The 20,696-nt window shown below is 43.4% G+C and overlaps 1 protein-coding gene across 1 annotated transcript in view; it reads right to left on the reverse strand.

Moving 5' to 3' along the window:
• Positions 1-2,907: 2,907 nt before the first annotated feature.
• rnf139 (ring finger protein 139) overlaps positions 2,908-20,696 on the reverse strand; it is a 38,806-nt gene continuing 21,017 nt past the window's right edge. Inside the window, exon 2 of the mRNA XM_067979754.1 lies at positions 2,908-5,107. Coding sequence (XP_067835855.1) covers positions 3,273-5,107 — 1,835 coding nt within the window. The 3' untranslated portion in view covers positions 2,908-3,272. The remainder of the gene's footprint in view (positions 5,108-20,696) is intronic.

Here is a 20,696-nt window from a genome sequence, read left to right on the forward strand (position 1 = left end):
TTGGCACTTGGAAAAGCAAGAGCTAATAAATGAAAGTCACACAGATTTGTTAAAGGAAAGTCGTGTTTGACTGATTTAATTGAGTTCTTTGATGGAGAGGGTTGATGAGGGTAGTGCAGCGGTTGATGTGTATATGGACTTTCAAAAGCCGTTTGATAAAAGTACCACATAATAAGACTTATTAGCAAAATTGAAGCCCATGGGATAAAGGGATTGTGGCTGCGTGGATACGTAATTAGCTAAGGGACAGAAAGCAGTGGTGAACAGATGTTTTTCAAACTGGAGGGAAGTGTGCAATGGTGTCCCCTAGGGGTCAGTGTTGGGATCACTGCTCTTTTTAATATATATTAATGACCTGGACTTGGGAGACAGAGTATAATTTCAAAGTTTGCAAATGACACAAAACTTGGAATTGTTGTAAACAATGATAGCAACAGAGTTCAGGAGGACATAGACTGATGAAATGGGCAGACACATGGCAGATGAAATTTAACACAGAAATGTGAAGTGATACATTTTGGTAGGAAGAATGAGGCACAATAGTATCTAAATGATACATTTAAAGGAGTGCAGGAACAGAGAGAGCTGGGAATGTACATACACAAATCTTTGAATGTGGCAGGACAAATTGAGAAGCTGTTAAAAAAGCATTTGGGATCTTTGGTTTTATTAATAAAGGCACAGAGTACAAAAGGAAGTAATACTAAACCTTTACAAAACAGTGGTTAGGCCTCAGCTGGAGTATTGTGTTCAATTCGGGGCACCACACTTTAGGATATCAAGGCCTTAGAGATGGAGCAGACAAGATTTACTGGAATGGTACCAGGGATGAGGGACTCCAGTTGCATACAGACTGGAGAAGCTGGGGTTGTTCTCCTTAGAAGAGGTTAAGAGGAGATTTGATAGAGGTGTTCAAAATCATGAACAGTTTTGAGTGTAAAAAGGAGCAACTGTTTCTAGTGGCAGAAGGGTCCATAACTAGAGGACACAGATTTAAGGTGATTGGCAAAAGAACCAGAGGTGACATGAGGAAACATTTTTTTAAGCACGGAGTTGTTATGTGGAATGAACTGCCTATAAAAGGTGGTGGAAGCAGATTCAATAGTAACTTTCAAAAGTGAATTGGATAAATACTTGAAGGGAAAAAATTTACAGAGCTATGGAGAAAGAGCAGGGGAATGGGACTAATTGGATAGCTCTTTCAAAGAGCCAGTACAGGCACAAAATGAATGGCCTCCTCCTGTGCTGCACCATACTTTTATAGCACATATTGCTTAATTGGACTGCTTGTTTCAGGTATCTGAATCAATATCCTGTTTTTCTTTAAATGGCAGTCTAGATCTAAGCTTTGCTGATAAATAAGCAGTTGTGGGGCAACTTCAACTTTTCAATGAACAAAGCATCCTTGCAAATGTTCAGAGTGTGTTTCTGGAATAAAATTAAAATGCAGCTTCCTGTGATGACTCAATTTTATCTAGTGATTAGTAGAGTCATGTAAGTCAATAAAGTCCCAGGCTGTGATTAGTCAGCCAACGTATTCCAATATTTTTATTGGATTAGGAAGAGGGAAAATTGGCCGGGGTTCTTGCTCCTGATTGCCATCTAGCAATTTGCTAGATATTGCACGTGGCTGTTGAGGAAGGACAAAATTGGGCTCAGTTGTGATATCCCTGCAATTGAACGGCTTGCTGCCATTCACCATTAAGGCTTATAGATGAATAATGGCCTTATGGGTGAGGTATGCCCAAAGGTTGAAGTCAGTACTAATTAAAATTATATGAATAAATAAGGTAGGCTGAAGTAAGCCAACACCAAATGCAAAGTAAAAACCTTTTGTAGTGGCCTGGTAATGTGATTCAATACAAACCAAGACCAGACCTACTTCACTAGTGTGAATTTTTTCATTTTCCACAATTATCGTTATGACCTCTCAGTGAGAAGGAGGACATGGACATGGGAGAACTCTATCATGGTTGAGAGGAGAAAGGGGAAAGTGCAGAAGCACAGGAAATAGGACACAGCTGCTCAAGAATCCTGTTGGCCACTGCAAAGGGACTCAGCTCAGGATAAGAGGTCATTTCAGAGGCTCTGGTGTGGAAAGTAGAGGCATCAGAGCAGGTGCAATAGAGAAACAGAAATGAAGTATTTACAGGAATTTGGGTGAGAGTTAGTGGACCAATCACCATAAATATAGGAAAAGTCAGAGATGGTTAGCTACTTGAAGGTGAGGAATGGGTGGGAATTGGAATCATAGATAATTACATTTTCAAGATCAATGGTATAATACAGGTTTACATGAAATAGCAAATATTATGCATGCAAGTATAGGAGAGACATTTCTTGAGTTGTCATCAAATATTCACCCAAGGCCGGCTTTGCACATTTCCTTTGAGGTTGCTTACAGAACAGCATTGGCAACAGCCTAGGACTAGGGAGAAAAAAAAACCAGGGAGAAACAGCATGTTAATCATTTTTTGTTTTGAAGAGCAATGGGTCTTCCACTGGCTTTGCAGGTCAGATAATCTGGGTACTAACCCTACAGACCAGTAAGGTCACAAAATCAATCCTGTACTGAATTAGTTGATTCCAGTTGAGACAGCAGTGGGGGTTATAATTGGTCTCAGCATCATTAGGCTAAAAGCAGAGGGGCAGAAGCTAGGGTTCCTGCTCTTTGAGCATTATCCAGTGACTTTTGCTGTAAAGTTTGTTGAATAGCTCACTAACATTTGCCTATAACTCAGGATGGGTCACTTCAGAAGAGGAGTGAAAAATAAAACAATAGTATCCATGGCAAGGTCCTTTCTTTAATGTCAAGTTGGCTCCTGAAGCAGCTGGCATTAATTATATCACATGTAACTTAAATTTTCTTTTTATATTAAACACACCCAGCAACTTTATTAGCAAGAATTTTATGTAAGTCAAACTTTTTATTTCATGTACAGTATACACAAATTTTTATGGTTGCACAAGAGGCCAGCAGTTTTTAAAGAGGTAAACAGTACAACAGCAGGTCGTAATAAATAAGTTGGCTGAAAACCATTACTTGCCCATAACCAGTGTCTTTTCACAACTGTTGTGCTTCGTCTATTCTGCACTCCAGTGTTAAGTGGAATGTAGTTCTTCATTTCCTAACCCCTTCTGACCACTGGTCTGACATAACTGAACAATCACCTAAGCAAAAGAAAAATCACTTTCTTCCCTGATGTTTGATTGATGATTTTGGCAGTCATTTTTTAAAAAAGAGTTGCAACATATCTCTACAATCAGCAGCCTCACTCATCACTTGCATCTGTGTCATCATCGAGGTACTCATCCTCTACTCCTGCATTGCCGTTTTGAGTTGCCCACTCTTCTTCATCATACTCAATGCTGTCATTGTCTTCATTGAGATCATTGTCGGCATCAACAGCAGCAGCTGCCACCACCAAGTGTTCCACCACTTGTTGGTGCTGTGGAACATTGCCATTGTTATTAACAAATACTGCGCTTTCACTCTGGTTCTCTTCGATGTACACTCCCTGATGGCACATGGGACATGTGTCCTGAATGTACAACCACTTGCGCAGGCAAAGGGCATGGAAATAATGATTGCAAGGTGTGATGCGTGCTGAAGTGGTGAACTCCTGGTAGCAAATTGCACACACATCACCAATGTCATGCAACCTGTTGCCTCTTACTTCTGGCAGAGAGTTAATTTTCTTAACTGCAGTCCTCCGGTTTATAAATGTTTTCCATCCATTCTTTGCTTGCAAATAAATGTTAAAATAAGCATGTAAGCACATCATACAGGCACGAATTTTACTACCCGATTCAAACATCATTGTGTAAGCTCCATTTCCAAACATTATCACTCCAAAAATGAATTCAATAACATTGCCTGTTGAACGAACATAGTAAATGTAATCATCTAGTTTTTCCCATAACACATTGTAGTATCCATCAATTATAAACAGAGTGTACACAGTGAGGGAAACAATTACTTTTAAGCACAATTCAACACAGAATGCTGTCACAGCAAACAGCCAAGTGTTTAGTGTGTGGACCTGCCACAAGGTGCAGCTGAGTACAATTGGAAGAATGAAAAGGCTAATGGAAACCATAAGTACAGGCAAGTGTCTTCTGAAGGAGGAAACATGGGAGGCACTAAGTGACATCAGCACAGGGTCCGTCATTCCATGGATGAAATGCAGGATTGCAGTCAACAGAAGGCACATGTTTCGACTGAGGCGAACTAGTCTTTCTTCAGGCTCCAGTCCACTCAAACCAGTCTGCAGAGCCAAAATGAAAAATAAAACTGGGGCCACAAACCCCAAGCGTTTATCTTCTTCCTCGGTAGACCCAATGAAGGCCAAGATTCCAAGTCCCAAGTAATGTGCTAATGATGAGATGACTGCACTCATGCCAAGGACAGTCAATGTTGAATCACACCCACTTATTATGAGATTGCAGAGCACTTCCCAGCTGTCACTCCAGGAAATAAAATAGCTTTTGTTCTCTGAATCACCTTGTGTTACTTTAACAACATAAACTAAAATAATGGCTTGTGCCATTAGCCGAGTCAACCAGAAAACCCTCAATACATCAGGAAAACGAATCCTCTTCCATGTGTCCTCCACAATAACTTGTAATCCATATATACGATACATGTGCCTTATCAGCAAATAAACATATCTTATTGTATAATAAAACCATTTTAAATTCAGAGTTATGTAAAATACAGTCTGTGCTGTTATATACATGCCTGAAAAGGCAACTAACAGATTCTGAATGTCTTCTGGTAACTCCAAGGCCAGGCCTAGTATAGGCAGTAAGAAGTTTACCATAGTCAATGCAGAAAACACTGATGGAATGCTGAGTAATGTTGTATACCCAATGCCAAATGTGAGCTGAACTGCAATAAGAGCCAACCACAATGTTGGGCCATTGCGTGGTAACAGCTGCATGCCAAACACCGCAGAGTAGTATGCATTGTAGAAGTCTATGTGGAGCGTGGTGTAGTAGTTCACTAGGACAGAAGTTGCAGCAAGGAGAACAACACAGCCAAACACGTACAGTCTGAAGAGTGCCCTTTGGGATAAAACAAGGACAACACACGAAACTAATAAACCTGAAAAAGATGGGAAAAAATTAATTTCAGAATACATTACATACAATTCCATAAGCCTTTTCACTTGAAATCATTCTTACAAGATATATAGTAGAAACCAGTTATCTGAACACCTTGGGACTAGAAGGGAGTCTGTTAAAATTTACATTGTATATAATCAGAAAATAGCACAACAGGGTAAATAAGACATTGACCCACCTACATATAGGCTAGAACAGTGACCCAAAACAAGACCGCTAATTGGCAAGACCTCCTGTGTACCAAACCCAAATAACTGAACAAATTACTTCAGCTCTCAAAATGGTCTTGTTCCCAAGTCAAGCACAATCACTCAACAACTTGCATTCTAAGAATCATGCTTTCACATACTTAGTGTGTACGAGTGGCCATACTAATAATTGAAGTCCCCCAATATCACTACTCTTTAATTCTTGCATCTTTCTGTAATTTGCCTGCAAATTTGCTCCTCCATCTTCCCCCCCCCCCCCACTATTTGGTGGCCTATAGTGTACACCCAGTAGTGTAACAACTCCTCTATTGTTCCTTAATTCTAATCACATAGATTTTGTCTTTGACCCCTCAACTACATCATCCCTTTCTAGTGCTATAATAGTTTATTTGATCAATACAGCCACCATCCCACCTCCTTTCTTTCCTTCCCTATCTTTCCTGAATTCCACGTAGCCAGGAATAGTCAGTACCTAATCCCACCGCCGCCCCTTGTTTGAGCCAGGTCTCTATTATTGCCACGATATCATAGTCCCTTGTGGCAACTTGAGCCTGCAGCTCACCAACCGTATTTACCACGCCACGCGTATTTACGCACATACACTCCAATCTCATCTCAGATTGCCTTGCTTTTGCCTCCCATCTGATCCCCGTTTCTGAACTATTCTTTATTCTTGTGCCACTTGCCCTTCCCAGTCCTCTGTGCACCTTGTTTCTCCTCTCTGATGTTTCATCCTGGTGCCCATCCCACTGCCAAATTAGTTTAAACCCTCCACCACAGCACGGGTTAACCTCCCCATGATGACATTGGTCCCAGTTGTTGAGGTGCAATCCATCCACCTTGAACAGATCCCTCCTGCCCCAGAACTGGTCCCAATGCCTCCCTCCTGCACCATTGCTCCAGCCACATATTATCCTGTCGTATTCTACTATTCCTATATTCACCAGCACGTGGCACTGGAAGTAATCCAGAGATTACTACCTTTGAGGACCTGCTTTTTAACTTCCTCCCTAACTCCTAAAACTCCTAACAGAATCTCAATCCTTTTCCTTCCTATGTCATTGGTTCCCACGTGGACCATGACTTCTTGCTGTTCCCCTTCCCCCAAAATATTCTGCACCCTCTCAGTGATGTCTTTTGCCCTGGCACCAGAGAGGCAACACACCATGTGGGATTCATGTCGGCGATTGCAGAAACACCTGTCTATTCCCCGACTATCGAATCCCCTATAACAACTGCATTTCTTTTGCTCCCCCACCACCTCGTGCAGCAGAGTCTCCAACAGTGCCATGGATTTGCTCCTGACTGCACTCCCCCTAAGTGTCAACACACTCACTGTTAATTAGCTACCCAAAAAGAGACACATGCTGGCTATGAAACTGTTTATTTATGTACATTTTTGTTGCTCCGAGACAATGTGAACACTCCAGGAGTCCGTTAAAATGGCCAGTGACAAGCATTCTAGGGTCATCAGCAAAGATGGTTTTCATTCAGTGTTAAATCGACAGCCATTCTGTCTTAACTGAACAATGAATGACATATTATTTCTAAGGGCAGGTTACATTTCTAGCCCTTTATGAAAATAGCTTTTTTTTTTATATATTTGTTCATGGGATGTGGGCGTCGCTGGCGAGGCCAGCATTTATTGCCCATCCCTAATTGCCCTCGAGAAGCTTGGCAGACCAAACCCCGACTACACAGGGTCTCAGATACAGAAATGTGTGCAAACCCGTGCAGCCTACAACAGATGGGGCAGTTAGCTTGGGACTAAGTATCTTGAAAGAGCGTCAATAGAATTGCGACTTCGCTATTTCTCATGGAATGAAGAGCATAGGAACTTGAAGGATTTGCTTGTGAAAACTGTATTCTGTTCATTCAAGTACTTTATGTTTTAAAAAAAGTTTAGTTTGCAATTGTGCCTCATCTTGCAAGTGCTTTTCAGTCCACCTTCTATAAAAAGACAGGAGCATTCTCATAACAGCACGTGAGTTTACAGTAGCAACAAGGGATCTATGTTACAATCGCAATGTCACACTATCATTTAAATCTATACCGGACAGTAAAGGGGGCGCTTTGGATCATAAGAGGATGGAAGGCCCACTTACAAGTATATCTGGTGACATAGAGCCCAAGAGAATATTTATCACAGAACCCGGAAAATTTTAAACACCACATATAATTTAATTAACACCTAGAACAAAGCCCACGTATCCCAATTTCCAGAACAATTGACCTGAATGGTCCTGTAGACAATTAGTTTCCAGGGCTCCATTTTGAAATGGGTAAGGAAAGATTAATTCCACCCAACTCTATCTCTACAAAATCCAGAAATCTCCGTACTCTTGTCTGTTACATTCCATGTTTGGAAAGAGGACTTATAAATAGCTGATGGAGAAATGTTTTATTTTTACCAAGCAATGAATCAGCAGCAAAATTCTAAATGTTCTTGACAGTTGTTTCCTATGAACAATGGCCTTTTAAAATCAGCACACACTAGGAATGGGAGAAGAATGCGAGACAGTGCAGAATCCAGATTTAAAATTGTTGAAAATAAAGCAAGTCAAAAGTCACACTGATGGACTACAGTCTACTCCTCGCAATTCAAAGTAACTTAATTCTGATGAAAGGTCATCAACCTGAAATGTTAACTGTTTCTCTTTCCACAGATGCTGCCTGACCTGCTGAGTGTTTCCAGCATTTTGTTTTTATTTTGGATTTCTAAAATCTGCAGTATTTTGTTTTAGTTTAATACAAATTGAAATCATGCAAAAAGCAACTCCCAATGCAAATGTGGCCGTGGATTTTCCACTGGGGTGCTATCAGCAAAATGCACCCAGAATGCACTGGACACTGCACCAGTTTTGCCGAGGTGAAGTTATGCTGAAGTATCCGTGCAAATCATTAGCATAAGCCCGCACATAAAATCTCCCATGAATCAGCACAATCGATTAGTCACTGGAACATGGCATTCAGTAGCATCACAGAGGAGTGGGATTACCAGGAAATGAGCCATTCTTCAACTTTTTAAAACTAACTGAACAGCAGAAGAGCAGGGCAGATCAACTGACTGATTTAATGCCCTTGGTCTTACTTTTCAATTGACTGGTAGGGTGAGTAACGCTGGATTCATGTGACCACAGGTGCCCATGCGCCCGAGAGCCTGGGCATAATGTGATGAACACCCCCAAATGGGTGCAATCGGTGGAAACTCGCCATTCCGACCGGGGCGTGGGCCAGATTTGTAGGCGGAGACTGCTTCGAAGGAAAGGACTTTTGAACCAGCATAAAAGATTGCAGATACTCCAGCGTAAAGTGGTTATGGGCGCAATTCACCTATGCTTAAAGTTCTGCGATCTTTAGCATTATTTCATTTGATTCCACCCAGATTAAGCTGATATCTGGAAAGAAATCATGCGGAAACTCCAGGCCTTGTTTAATTCAATTCAATCATTGGTTAATTTGAATTCCCACCCAAATTGGTCTTGACCAAGAAAATCTGCTGCTTAATTTGAATTAACCTGGTTCAAGCAGGTCAGAACAGCTAACTTTCCTGGGCTACACAACTTCGTCTTGTTGGAAAAGGTAAATGAAATCACCAAAGAATTTGCAGCCAAATACGTTTCCACATCATGGATCAGCTGCTTTAAAAACTGCCCCACAATCAAGCCCAGGTCCAAACATGGGGAGGCTAGCAACTTTTCCACAAACATATAGAAATTTTCTCATTATAAGCTTGAAGGCATTTTTAATGCAGATGAAACTAGCCTATTTTAGAAGCTGCACCCAAGTAGGATGCTAGCTTTCATCAATGAAAAATACTCAGATGCTAAAATAGGCAAAGCAGCAAAGTACTGTCATGGTACTAGCATGATTGGGGAAAGAAAAAGTTGCTAAATTCCAAAAACCCTGATGTTTTCATGGGGTTGTTACTTTGCCCATAACCTACAGAAATAGCAACGGTATGGATGACTGGTGCTTTTTGCAGAGTGGCTACACTTTGACCGAATCATCACATTGTAAGTAAACAATTGTGGCACTCAGTTGATGTGCTTGTGTCTAAAACTAGAATTCACTACCACTGCAAATTCATCCCACCAGCAGAGGAAGCATCCGACAGAGTCAATGATCCCACACAGGAACTGACAACCAACTATGATGCAGTGAACCTGAGTGCATGAATTCTCTGTTACAACTGCCAACAGATGAAGTTTGAATCCACTGTCAGTATTGCTAAGGAAGTCCTGACTTCTAGATTGCTGACCAACTGGCAAATTATTGATACTGTGGAGAAAGATGTTGCTGCGAGTGGAAATAAGGAAGAAACCCAAGCAAGTGGATCCAGCAAGTAGATGGAATGAGGGGAATCAACCCCCATCATGGCCATGGCATGCCAGGAAGCAAACCATCATCACACAGTATTTTATAAAATGACTGAACTTTGCATTGCACAGTGCTCAAGTTTCATTCGCATGTATTTCAATAGTTGCTATAATGCTTTATGGCATTTTTTTAGTGCTTCTATAGTGTTTTGCTGTCCTGTTGCATTAAGATGACAATGCAAACTTTGAGTAAAAAATGACATCAAATTAGCTATTGACTAGAGATTACTATATCAGTAATTTTGAAACCTACAAAAATATAAATACCAAAATTATTTTTTCTTTCCTTCTGGCTCAAGGTTTCAAAGGTTGGCCTGGAAAGATGACATACCATGAGAGGGAAAGCCATGCAGTTATGTCAACACAATTCTCAGATGTATTACGTCCTTGAAATACATTTGACAATGACTCTTCCTGTTCATGTAGGGAGATGCTTGGCCTTAGCTAGAAGTGTACATGTAGCAGTATGGAAGAGATTGGAAAGTTTATCATTGGCTTGGGGTGGATATGGCTTGTGGGGGGGGGGGGGGGGGGGGAGAAGAGAGAAAGAGAAGAAAGAGAAGGAGGATAGGAAAGGGACAAGAAGAGAATTTAAATGAATCTTTCCTTCTACTTATTCATTCATTCTCTAACTATGATACTAAAACAAAGCCCTCAGCCCACTACAGTATTCTATAAGAGTTTTACTAGTTATGCTGCAAGCAAGGAAAGGCCATGAGATTGATCTCTCACTTCACAGGACTGAGTTAGAGAGAATTAAGAAACATGGGTTTCTCAAGTTTGAAGGAGTTGACTGCAGTGAACTTATACACCCACAGAACTGGACAAATGGATGTTTGGAGTAGTGAATTAAAAAACTGGTTCCAAACCAAACAGTGAAATTATTCAGTAAGTGTTTTAGTATGGCTAGTAATATAAAACCATCACTAAAAACAGGTTATGCTGCTGTGTCCTTTAGATCAATTATGGAGTGTATTAGCAATGAATAACAATGTAATGTAATAGTTTCATGTTGAATTCCTCAGTAGCTACTTTCTGATGTGTTTGAACTAGTTTTACAGGATTCAATTTTCTTCTGAGCCGAAGGCATGGAAGATAACACGACACTGTACCTTTTGCAGTACTAGACATCTGATCAACTTCTACCCATTACCTTTGTCTGTCTTTTGCTTACTGATTTGAATACAACTACTGCTTTCATTTATATAGTGCCTTTAATGTAGAAAGTATCCCAAGGTGCTTTGTTGAGGCATCAGAAAAAGGAATGGAAACCAAGCCATGGCAGGACAATTAGAAGAGGGAAGTGTAAGCTTGGTCAAAAATTTTTAAAGGTAGAGAAAGAACTAGAGGGGCAAATGTGCTTCAGGAAGGAATTTCAGAACGTGGGGCCAAGGCAGCTGTAGGTTCTGCCACCAATGATGGGGCAGAGAAGTTGGGCCGGGGGGGGGGGGGGGGAGGGGGGAGGGGGAGGAGAAACACACAGAAGGCTGAAGTGACAGAACTCCAGGGAGCACAAATAGGGCTGATGGTGTATGGAAGTAGGGTGTGGCAAGGCATGAAAGGGTTTGAAGATGAGAATGAGGATTTTATGTTAAAAATGCACTGGGAAGGCATGGAACCAAAGTAGATCAGTGGTAACAACAACAACTTGCATTTATATAGCACCTTTAACGTAGTTAGATGTCCTAAGGCGCTTCACAGGAAAGTTATCAAACTAAATTTGACACCGAGCCACATAAGGAGATATTAGGACAGGTGACCAAAAGCTTCATCATAGAGGTAGGTTTTAAAGGAGCTTCTTAAAGGAGGAGAGAAAGAGAGAGCCGGAGAGGTTACAGGGAGGGAAGTCCAGAGTTTAGGGCCTAGGCAGCAGACAGCACGGCTGCCAACCATGGAACAATGAAAATCAGGGATGCACAAGAAGCCAGAATTGGAGGAGCGCAGAGATTTGCGAGGGTTCTAGGGCTGAAGGAGGTTACAGAGGTGGGGAGGGGTGAGGCCATGGAGGCATTTGAAAACAAGGATGAGTGTTTCAAAACAGAGGCGTTGCTGGACTGGGAGCCAATGTCGATCAGCGAGCATAGGGGCGATGGGTGAATGGGACTTGGTGTGAGTTAGGATATGGGCAGCAGAGCTTTGGATGAGCTCAAGTTTACGGAGGGTGCAAGGTGTAAGGCCGGCCAGGAGAGCATTGGAACAGTCGAATCTAGAGGTAACAAAGGCATGGATGAGGATTCCAGCAGATCAGCTGAAGCAGGGCAGAGACGGGCGATGTTATGAAGGTAGAAGTAGGTGGTCTTGGTGATGGAGCAGATATGGGGTCAGAAGCTCATCTCAGGATCAAATAGGATGTCAAGGCTGCGAATGGTTTGGTTCAGCCTCAGATAGTGGCCTGGGAACGGAGTTTGTGGCAGGGACCAAAGACAGTGGCTTTCATCTTCCCAATGTTTAACTATAGGAAATTTTGCTCATCTAATACTGGATGTCAGACAAGCAGTATGACAAATCAGAGGCAGTGGAGGGGTTGAGAGGGGCGGTGGTGAGGTCGAGCTGGGTGTCATCAGCGTACATGTGGAACCTGATGTTACATTTTCGGATGATATCTCTCAGGGGCAGCATGTAGACGAGAAATAGGAAGTGGCCAAGGATAGATCCTTGGGGGACCCCAGAGAGAACGTGTGGGAGAGGGAAGGGAAGCCACTGCAGGTGATTCTCTGGCTACGACTGGATAGATATGAATGGAGCCAGGCGAGGGCAGTCCCATCCAGCTGGGCGACGGAGAGGTGTTGGAGCAGGATGGTGCAGTCAACCGTGTCAAACGCTGCAGGCAGGTCGAGAAGGATGAGGAGGAATAGTTTACCACAGTCACAGAGGAAGTCATTGGTGACTTTGACTAGGGCCGTTTCAGTGCTGCGCACAGGAGGAAATTTGATTGGAGGAGTTCAAACATGGAATTGCAGGAAAAACGTGCAAGGATTTGGGAGACGACAATACGTTCAGGATTTGAGAGGAAAGGGAGGTTGGAGATGGGATGGTAGTTTGCAGGAACAGTGGGGTCAAGGGCTGTTTTTTTTTTGAGGGAAGGGGTTGGTGATGACAGCAGATTTGAAGGGTAGGCGGTCAGTACCTGAGGAGAGGAAACAGTTAACAATATCAGCTAATGTGGGGGCCAGAAATGGAAGTTGGGTGGTCAGCAGTTTGATCGGAATAGGGTTGAGGGTGCAGAAGGTGGGTCTCATGGACAAGATGAGCTCAAGAGGGCATGAAGGATGATAGGAGAGAAACTAGAAAAAGATGAGAGTTCAGGGCTAGGCAGGTGGGAACCTTAGGGGAAGTTTGGCTTGGTGGGCTAGGAGAAGGGAAGAAAGCAGCAGAGGCAGATGAATGAATAGTCTCAATCTTAATAACAAGAAGTCCATGAGCTCCTGGCACTTGCTGGAGGTGATGGTGGAGAGGGCAGGGGAGAGGGGTTTAAGAGGATGGTTTGTAGTGAAGAGAAGCCGTGGTTATCTTTGCAATCCAGGATAATCCTGGCAGTTTTGGCAGAGGAGAACGGGACCTGATAGTGCTTTGTGGCCCAGCCAGATCTAGCCAGATCTGGCTAAACCAGTTATTTGTCCTCCATAAACGTTCAAGTCTGCGTCCCTTGGACTTAAGGGAGTGGAGACTAGGGCCGTACCGGGGGGGGGGGGGGGGGGGGGGGCACGACCAGGGTAATGGCTTTAATGGTGACAAGGGAACCAAAGGTGGCGGTGAGGGTGTGACTGAGCAGATCGGTAGCTGCAGAAACGTTGTGAATAGTATCAGATACATCACAGAAGGAAGCCCTTTGAAAGAGCTATCCAATTAGTCCTACTCCCCTGCTCTTTCGCCATAGCCCTGCAAATTTGCCCCCTTCAAGTATTTATCCAATTCCCTTTCGAAAGTTACTATTGAATCTGCTTCCAGCACCCTTTCAAGCAGTGCATTCCAGATCGTAACAACTCTGCATTAAAAAAAAAGTTTCCTCGTGTCGCCTCTGGTCCTTTTGCCAATTATCTTAAATCTGTGCCCTCTAGTTACTGACCCTTCCGCCACAGAAAACAGTTTCTTCTTATTTACTCTGTCAAAGCCGTTCATAATTTTGAACACCTCTGTTAAATCATCCCATAAACTTTTCTGCTCTAAGAACAACCACCCCAATTTCTCTAGTCTCTCCATGTAACTGAAGTCTTTCATCCCTGGTACCATTCTAGTAAATCTCCTCTGCATCCTCTCTAAGGCCTTGACATCCTTCCTAAAGTGTGGTGCCCAGAATTGGCCACAATACCCCAGCTGGGGCCTAAACAGTGTTTTATGAATGTTTAGCATAACTTCCTTGCTTTTATACTTATTTATAAACCCAAGGATCCCGTATGCTTTTAGTTCAACTTGTACTGTCACCTTCAAAGACTGGTGTACATACAACTGCGGGTCTCTGTTCCTGCACCCCCTTTAAAATTGCACCATTTAGTTTATATTGCCTCTCCTCATTCTTTCTACTAAAATGAATCATTTCACATTTCTCTGCATTAAATTTCATCTGCCACGTATCTGCCCATTTTACCAGTCTGTCTACATCCTCCTGGAGTCTGTTACTATCCTCCACATTGTTTATTTCATTTCCGAGTTTCATGTCATCTGCAAACTTTGAAATCATACCCTGTATACCCAAGTCCAGGTCACTAATATATATCAAAAAAGAGCAGTGGTCCTAACACTGACCCTTGGGGGACACCACGACACACTTCCCTCCAGTCTGAAAAACAACCGCTCACCACTACTCTCTGCTTTTGTCTCTTAGCCAATTACATATCCACGCAGCCACTGCCCCTTTATCTCATGGGCTTCAATTCTGCTAACAAGTCTATTATGCGGTACTTTATCAAATGCCTTTTGAAAGTCCATATACACATCAACTGCGCTACCCTCATCAACCCTTTCCATTACTTCAAAGACCTCAAGTTATTCAAGCATGATTTGCCTTTAACAAATCCGTGCTGGCTTTCATTTATTAACCCATGCCTTTCCAAGTGCCAATTAATTTTGTCCTAGATTAATGTCTCAAAGATTTCCCACCACCGACATTAGGCTGACTAGCCTGTAGTTGCCAGGTTTATCCTTCTCCCCTTTCTTGAACATGGGTGTAAGATTTGCAATCTTCCAGTCCTTTGGCACCACTCCCATATCCAAGGAGGATTGGAAGATTGTGGCCAGAGCCTCCACAATTTCCACCCGTACTTCCCTCAGCAGCCTAGGATGCATCCCATCTGGACCAGGTAACTTTTCTACTTTGAGCACCACCAACCTTTTAATTACCTCCTCTATTTATTATCTTATCCAATTTCTCTACCACCTCCTCCTTTACTGTGACGCTGGTAGCAAATGGAGGGCCAAAGGCTAGACAGTTCGGAATTTGAAAGTGCTGTTTTAAGTGACTTGCGGGGAGAGTTTTTTCCATGGGCGGACATAGAAGAAAGTGGGGCTGGGAGAGGGAAGGGGAATTGAGTGGAGAGGGATACAATAAAGTGACCAGAGATGACCTTCTCTATGATTGACACTATGAAAGCAGAGAGGCCACATCAGTTGGCAAGGTCATGAGGGTGGCCGTGAATCTGGGTAGGTGAGTTTATATGGAGGGAAGAGAATAAGGGAGGGTAACAGGGCAGTGAACTCAGGAGAGAGGGCATGATCAGTTGAGATTAACGTTGAAATTACCAAGATTGAGAAGTTGCTTGGTGCAGAGGCTGGGGGATGAAAGCAGTGAAGATATTTCGAGAGAAACTTGGCGTGGTTCTTGGGTGGGCAGTAGAGAACGAGGATTTTAAAGGAGAGGTGAGAGGGGTGGAACAAGGAGAGATGCTCAAAAGGAGGAGACTGTGCCAGAGGGGGACAGACCAAACTGTGATTTGATGAAAAGGGCCACACGCCACCTCGGCATCTGGGGGGTGGGGGAGGGGTGGGTGTATAGTGGTGGAAGGTATAGCCAAGCGGGGAGGCTTTATTAAAAAGGTGGAAAGTGTCATCACCCATCAAGGCCAGGATGTCAATGCAATCATCCACAATAAGGTCACAGATGGCAAGGGCCTTGTTCACAAGTGAACGGACATTCTGGAGGGGGATGCAGAGGAGCGGTGATAGCTGATCCGCCGGCAGAGTACACAGGGTTACATTGGGAGGGGTGAAAGGGACGTGAAAGAGGGTGGCAAGATTAGCCCCCAGTGGGTGTGCTGGGCAGGAAGGTCGGTGAGAGCATGATGGGGCAATTGGGGTTGCTGCTTGTAAGGAGGCAATGACTAGTGTCTTGATGGGCCCTTCGGAGGATGTCAAGAAAGGCATAGAGGGAAGATGTAGGCTTATCCAAGAGGGACCCAAGTCTGGGACAGTGGCAGGAGAGTAGGAAGGTCGAGGAGTGAAGGGTTGGGGTAGGGATTTTGGGGGGCAGAGTACCCGAGAGGGGAGAAATAAAAGGAGGCACGACAACAGGAGAGAGGGGGCAAAAAGAAAAAAAGGGAAATAGAAGTGATGGGCTCGGGTCCAGAGTGGCAGCCAAAACACACATGCGAATGGACACAAGGAAACTCAAGTTACATAGGCATGGTTACATAGCAAGATTAGGATAGATATGTCCTAGTAACAAATGGAGAATAGAGAGGAGACAATAGGAGAGAGTCCAAAGTTAAAGTCAGAGGTCCCGTGGAGGGATGAAGTTGACGAAGATAGGGTGGAGTCAGCGGGAGCATCGACGAACTGATGTCCTGGCTCGGAGACAGGTGTGGCGGGCAAGTGAAGCAACAGAAGCCATTTGAAGGGTAGAGACACGGAGGATGCACTGCTAGTGGTATTTCTGGAGAAAAGAGCAGCCAGGAGATGTGCAGAATCGATCGTGGGGCAGAAAAATTGTGGCAAAATTGGAGGTCACCATAATATCCAGAAGCAGCAGAGAAACAGGCTTCGGCCCAGGAGAATAATTTTTGGTCTGGACCCACAGTAGCAAAATAAAGCTGAAAAACCAGTAGGACAGTCATAAATTCAGCAGGTAGCAGCAAAGGTGGGGGATGGGCTGTAAACTAGACAAAGTTACCTTAAAGCTTAAGCAACTGAATACATTAGAGTCACAGCAGCCAAGTCTTACAGTGTAGTCCAGTGGAGTAGCGTAGTCTTGATGGCAGAGAAGTCCAGGAAGTTGGAAGCCAACTTTGAGCAATGTTGTAGTGCTCACTAATGAAAACAAACAGCATGCATGGTCAGGGAATGGGAAGTGGGCCCAGGTAACTTTAAACTTTTTGAACTCGTAGTTAGGGCTAAAATGCACCTACCATTTGAGCCAGTGGAACTTAAACAGTGGAAAAGAGGAGATTGGGGGAGGAAGAGCAAAGGATAGCAACAGATGGCCAAGGATAGAGTTGCATAGCAAAGGAGCTCTCTGGGAAGCTGCCAGCCCAGGAGCCATCTTTACTAGGGTGATGGGCAAGGGAGAAGTGGTTACGGACTTCTGAGTTTAACAAGCTAGAACTTATGGAGGGAGAAGGATGAGATGCCAGGAAACTTTGTTTTGAATGGCTGAATGTTTTTTTTAAATTGCAGAAGACAGTCAAGATTGACTGAGAATGTTCTCACCCTCATGTGATAAATAGTTAGGCAGTCAGCCCTCACAAGTTCTCATCAGAGGCAAGGGAGTATTAGTGTGCTAAAAATGGTACACAACAAAAACTTAACTGTTTGTTTTTTATCCCAAAATTTTAATACTCATTTAGAATCCTAGCTGCAAGACCAAATATTGCTAGAGTTGGATTAATATTTTCTGAAAGCAAATAAGCAAAAAAGACAACTTTTCAACTCCAATACTTAAACATTACATTTTATTTACATTTGCACAGAGCACTAGAAATTGCAAAACTAAAAAGCTCCAGTTACAGACATGCAATGCCTGTGTATACAATTGGTTTCAAATAAGAAACACCAGCAGAAAAATGAAAATGCACAGTAGCACAAAGTGTTTAGAACATTTGTCTAGCAATTCCTGGTGCTTAGCATAACATTCAAAGTTTTCCCCTTGAATAATGTTGCCTAAATGGTATTATTGCTTTTCTTTCCCCACAGATGCTTAGTCTTAATTGTCTGGTAAAACTAACAACAGTAATATTAGAACTAAAAGAAGACAGATGCATTCCCCAAATGCATTGATTCTTTGAAGTAACAGAAAGGGTAGACAATGGTAATGCAGTAGATGTAATATATTTGGATTTTCAAAAGGACTTCGATAAGGTACCACATAGTAGACTCATGACTATGGTCAGAGCATGTGGAGCCAGGGGACAAGTAGCAGAATGAATAGTAAGCTGGCTACAAAACAAAATAAAATCGTTGGACTATAACTTGGTGTTGTAAAATTGTTTACAATTGTCAACCCCAGTCCATCACCGGCATCTCCACATCATACAAAACAGAAAACAGACAGTAGGGTTAAAGGTAGTTATTCAGACTGGCAAAATGACATTCCACAAGGATCGGTGCTGGGACCACTGTTGTTCACCATTTACATGAACGATTTGGACTCAGGAATCGGAAGTACAATTTTAAAATTTGCGGAAGGCACCAAATTGGGTGATACAGTTAATACCGAGGAGGACTGCAACAAAATATAGGAAGACATTAATAAACTTACAGAATGGGCATGTAATTGGCAAATGAATTTCAATATAGCTAAGTGTGAGGTATTAAATTTTGGTAGGAAGAATAAGGGGGCCACATACTGCTTGGATAATAAGAGTCAAAATGGGGTAGAGGAGCAGAGGGATCTGGGACTACGGATACACAAATCACTAAAAGTAGCAACGCAGGTTAATAAGGCCATTAAAAAAAAGCAAAGCAAGCACTGGGGTTCATTTCTGGTTATGTTAAACTTGTATAAAACCTGGTTAGACCACACTGTGAACAGTTCTGGTCTCCATATTATAAAAAGGACATAGAGGCACTGGAAAAGGTTCAAAAAAGATTTACTAGGATGATACCAGAACTGAGAGGTTATACCTATCAGGAAAGATTGAGCTACGTGGGGGTCTTTTTTCGAGAAAAGAGAAGACTAAGGGATGACCTGATAGGTTTTTAAGATAATGAAAGGGTTTGATAGGGTAGACGTACAGAAGATGTTTCCACTTGCGAGCGAGACCATAACTAGGGGCCATAAAGAAAAGAACTAATAAATTCAGTTCCATTCGCAACCCCTCAGATAATGAAGCAGTCCGTCCCCACATGCAGCAAGACCTGAACAACATCCAGGCTTGGGCTGATAAGTGGCAAGTAACATTCATGTCAGACAAGTGCCAGGCAATGACCACCTCCCCATGACATTCAAACAGCATTACCATCGCCGAATCCCCCACCATCAACATCCTGGGGGTCACCATTGACCAGAAACTTAACTGGACCAGCCATATAAATACTGTGGCTACAAGAGCAGGTCAGAGGCTGGGTATTCTGTGGCAAGTGACTCACCTCCTGACTCCCCAAAGCCTTTCCACCATCTACAAGGCACAAGTCAGGAGTGTGATGGAATACTCTCCACTTGCCTGGATGAGTGCAGCTCCAACACCACTCAAGAAGCTCGACACCATCCAGGACAAAGCAGCCCGCTTGATTGGCACCCCATCCACCACCCTAAACGCTCACTCCCTTCACCACCGACGCACCGCGGCTGCAGTGTGTACCATCCACAGGATGCACTGCAGCAACTCACCAAGGCTTCTTCGACAGCACCTCCCAAACCCGCGACCTCTACCACCTAGAAGGACAAGGGCAGCAGGCACATGGGAACACCACTACCTGCACGTTCCCCTCCAAGTCACACACCATCCCGACTTGGAAATATATCGCCGTTCATTCATCGTCGCTGGGTCAAAATCCTGGAACTCCCTTCCTAACAGCACTGTGGGAGAACCTTCACCACACAAACTGCAGCGGTTCAAGGCGGTGGCTCACCACTACCTTCTCAAGGGCAATTAGGGATGGGCAATAAATGCTGGCCTCGCCAGCAATGCCCACATCTCATGAACGAATTTTTTTAAAAATCCAATAGGGAATTCAGTTCCCCGGCCCTAACCGTCTCCTTTTCACCATGGATGGCCAGTCCATCTACGCCTCCATCCTCCACCAGGATGGCCTGCTCCTTCCAGGTGAAACAGCGATTTACTTGTACTACTTTCAATTTAGTAGTGCATTCACTGCTCACGATGTGGTCTCCTCTACATTGGGGAGACCAAATGCAAATTGGGCGATCGCTTTGCTGAACACCTACGCTCAGTCCGCTAGCGTGACCCTGACCTGCCGGTCGTTTGCCATTTTAATTCCTCATCCCACTCCCACACTGACCTCGGCTTCTTACAATGTTCCAATGAAGCTCAATGGAAACTCGAAGAACACCACCTCATCTTTCGATTAGGCACTTTACAACCTTTTGAACTCAACATTGATTTCAATAACTTCAGATCATGACCACTGCTCCCATTTTTTCAGACAGAAATGCTGGTAATGGTTCTGATGTCACCATTTGCAGCTCCTCTAGACCCATCTTTTGTTTCTTTACTTGTCCCATCACCACCCTCCTTGCCTTGCACCATCATCCCTTTCACCATTTAATCACTCCTGTCCCCCACCCAATCATAGACCTTCCCTTCCCTCCCCCCCCCCCCCGCTTTCCCTGGGTCTGTACTTGCTTAAAAACTGTATAATCTTCAATTTCTTCCAGTTCTGACGAAGGGTGATCGACCTGAAATGTTAACTGTTTCTTTCTCTACAGATGCTGCCTAACTCGCTTTTCTGTTTTCTATCAGCGTTTTCTGTTTCTATTTTAGGGAATTCAGGAGAAACTTCTTTACCCAGAGTGTGGTTAGAATGTGGAACTCGCTATCACAAGGAGTAGTTCAAGCGTCTAGCATAGGTGCATTTAAGGGGAAGCTAGATA

This window comes from Heptranchias perlo, chromosome 3 (assembly GCF_035084215.1).
Source record: "Heptranchias perlo isolate sHepPer1 chromosome 3, sHepPer1.hap1, whole genome shotgun sequence".
In the NCBI taxonomy this organism is placed as follows: domain Eukaryota; kingdom Metazoa; phylum Chordata; class Chondrichthyes; order Hexanchiformes; family Hexanchidae; genus Heptranchias; species Heptranchias perlo.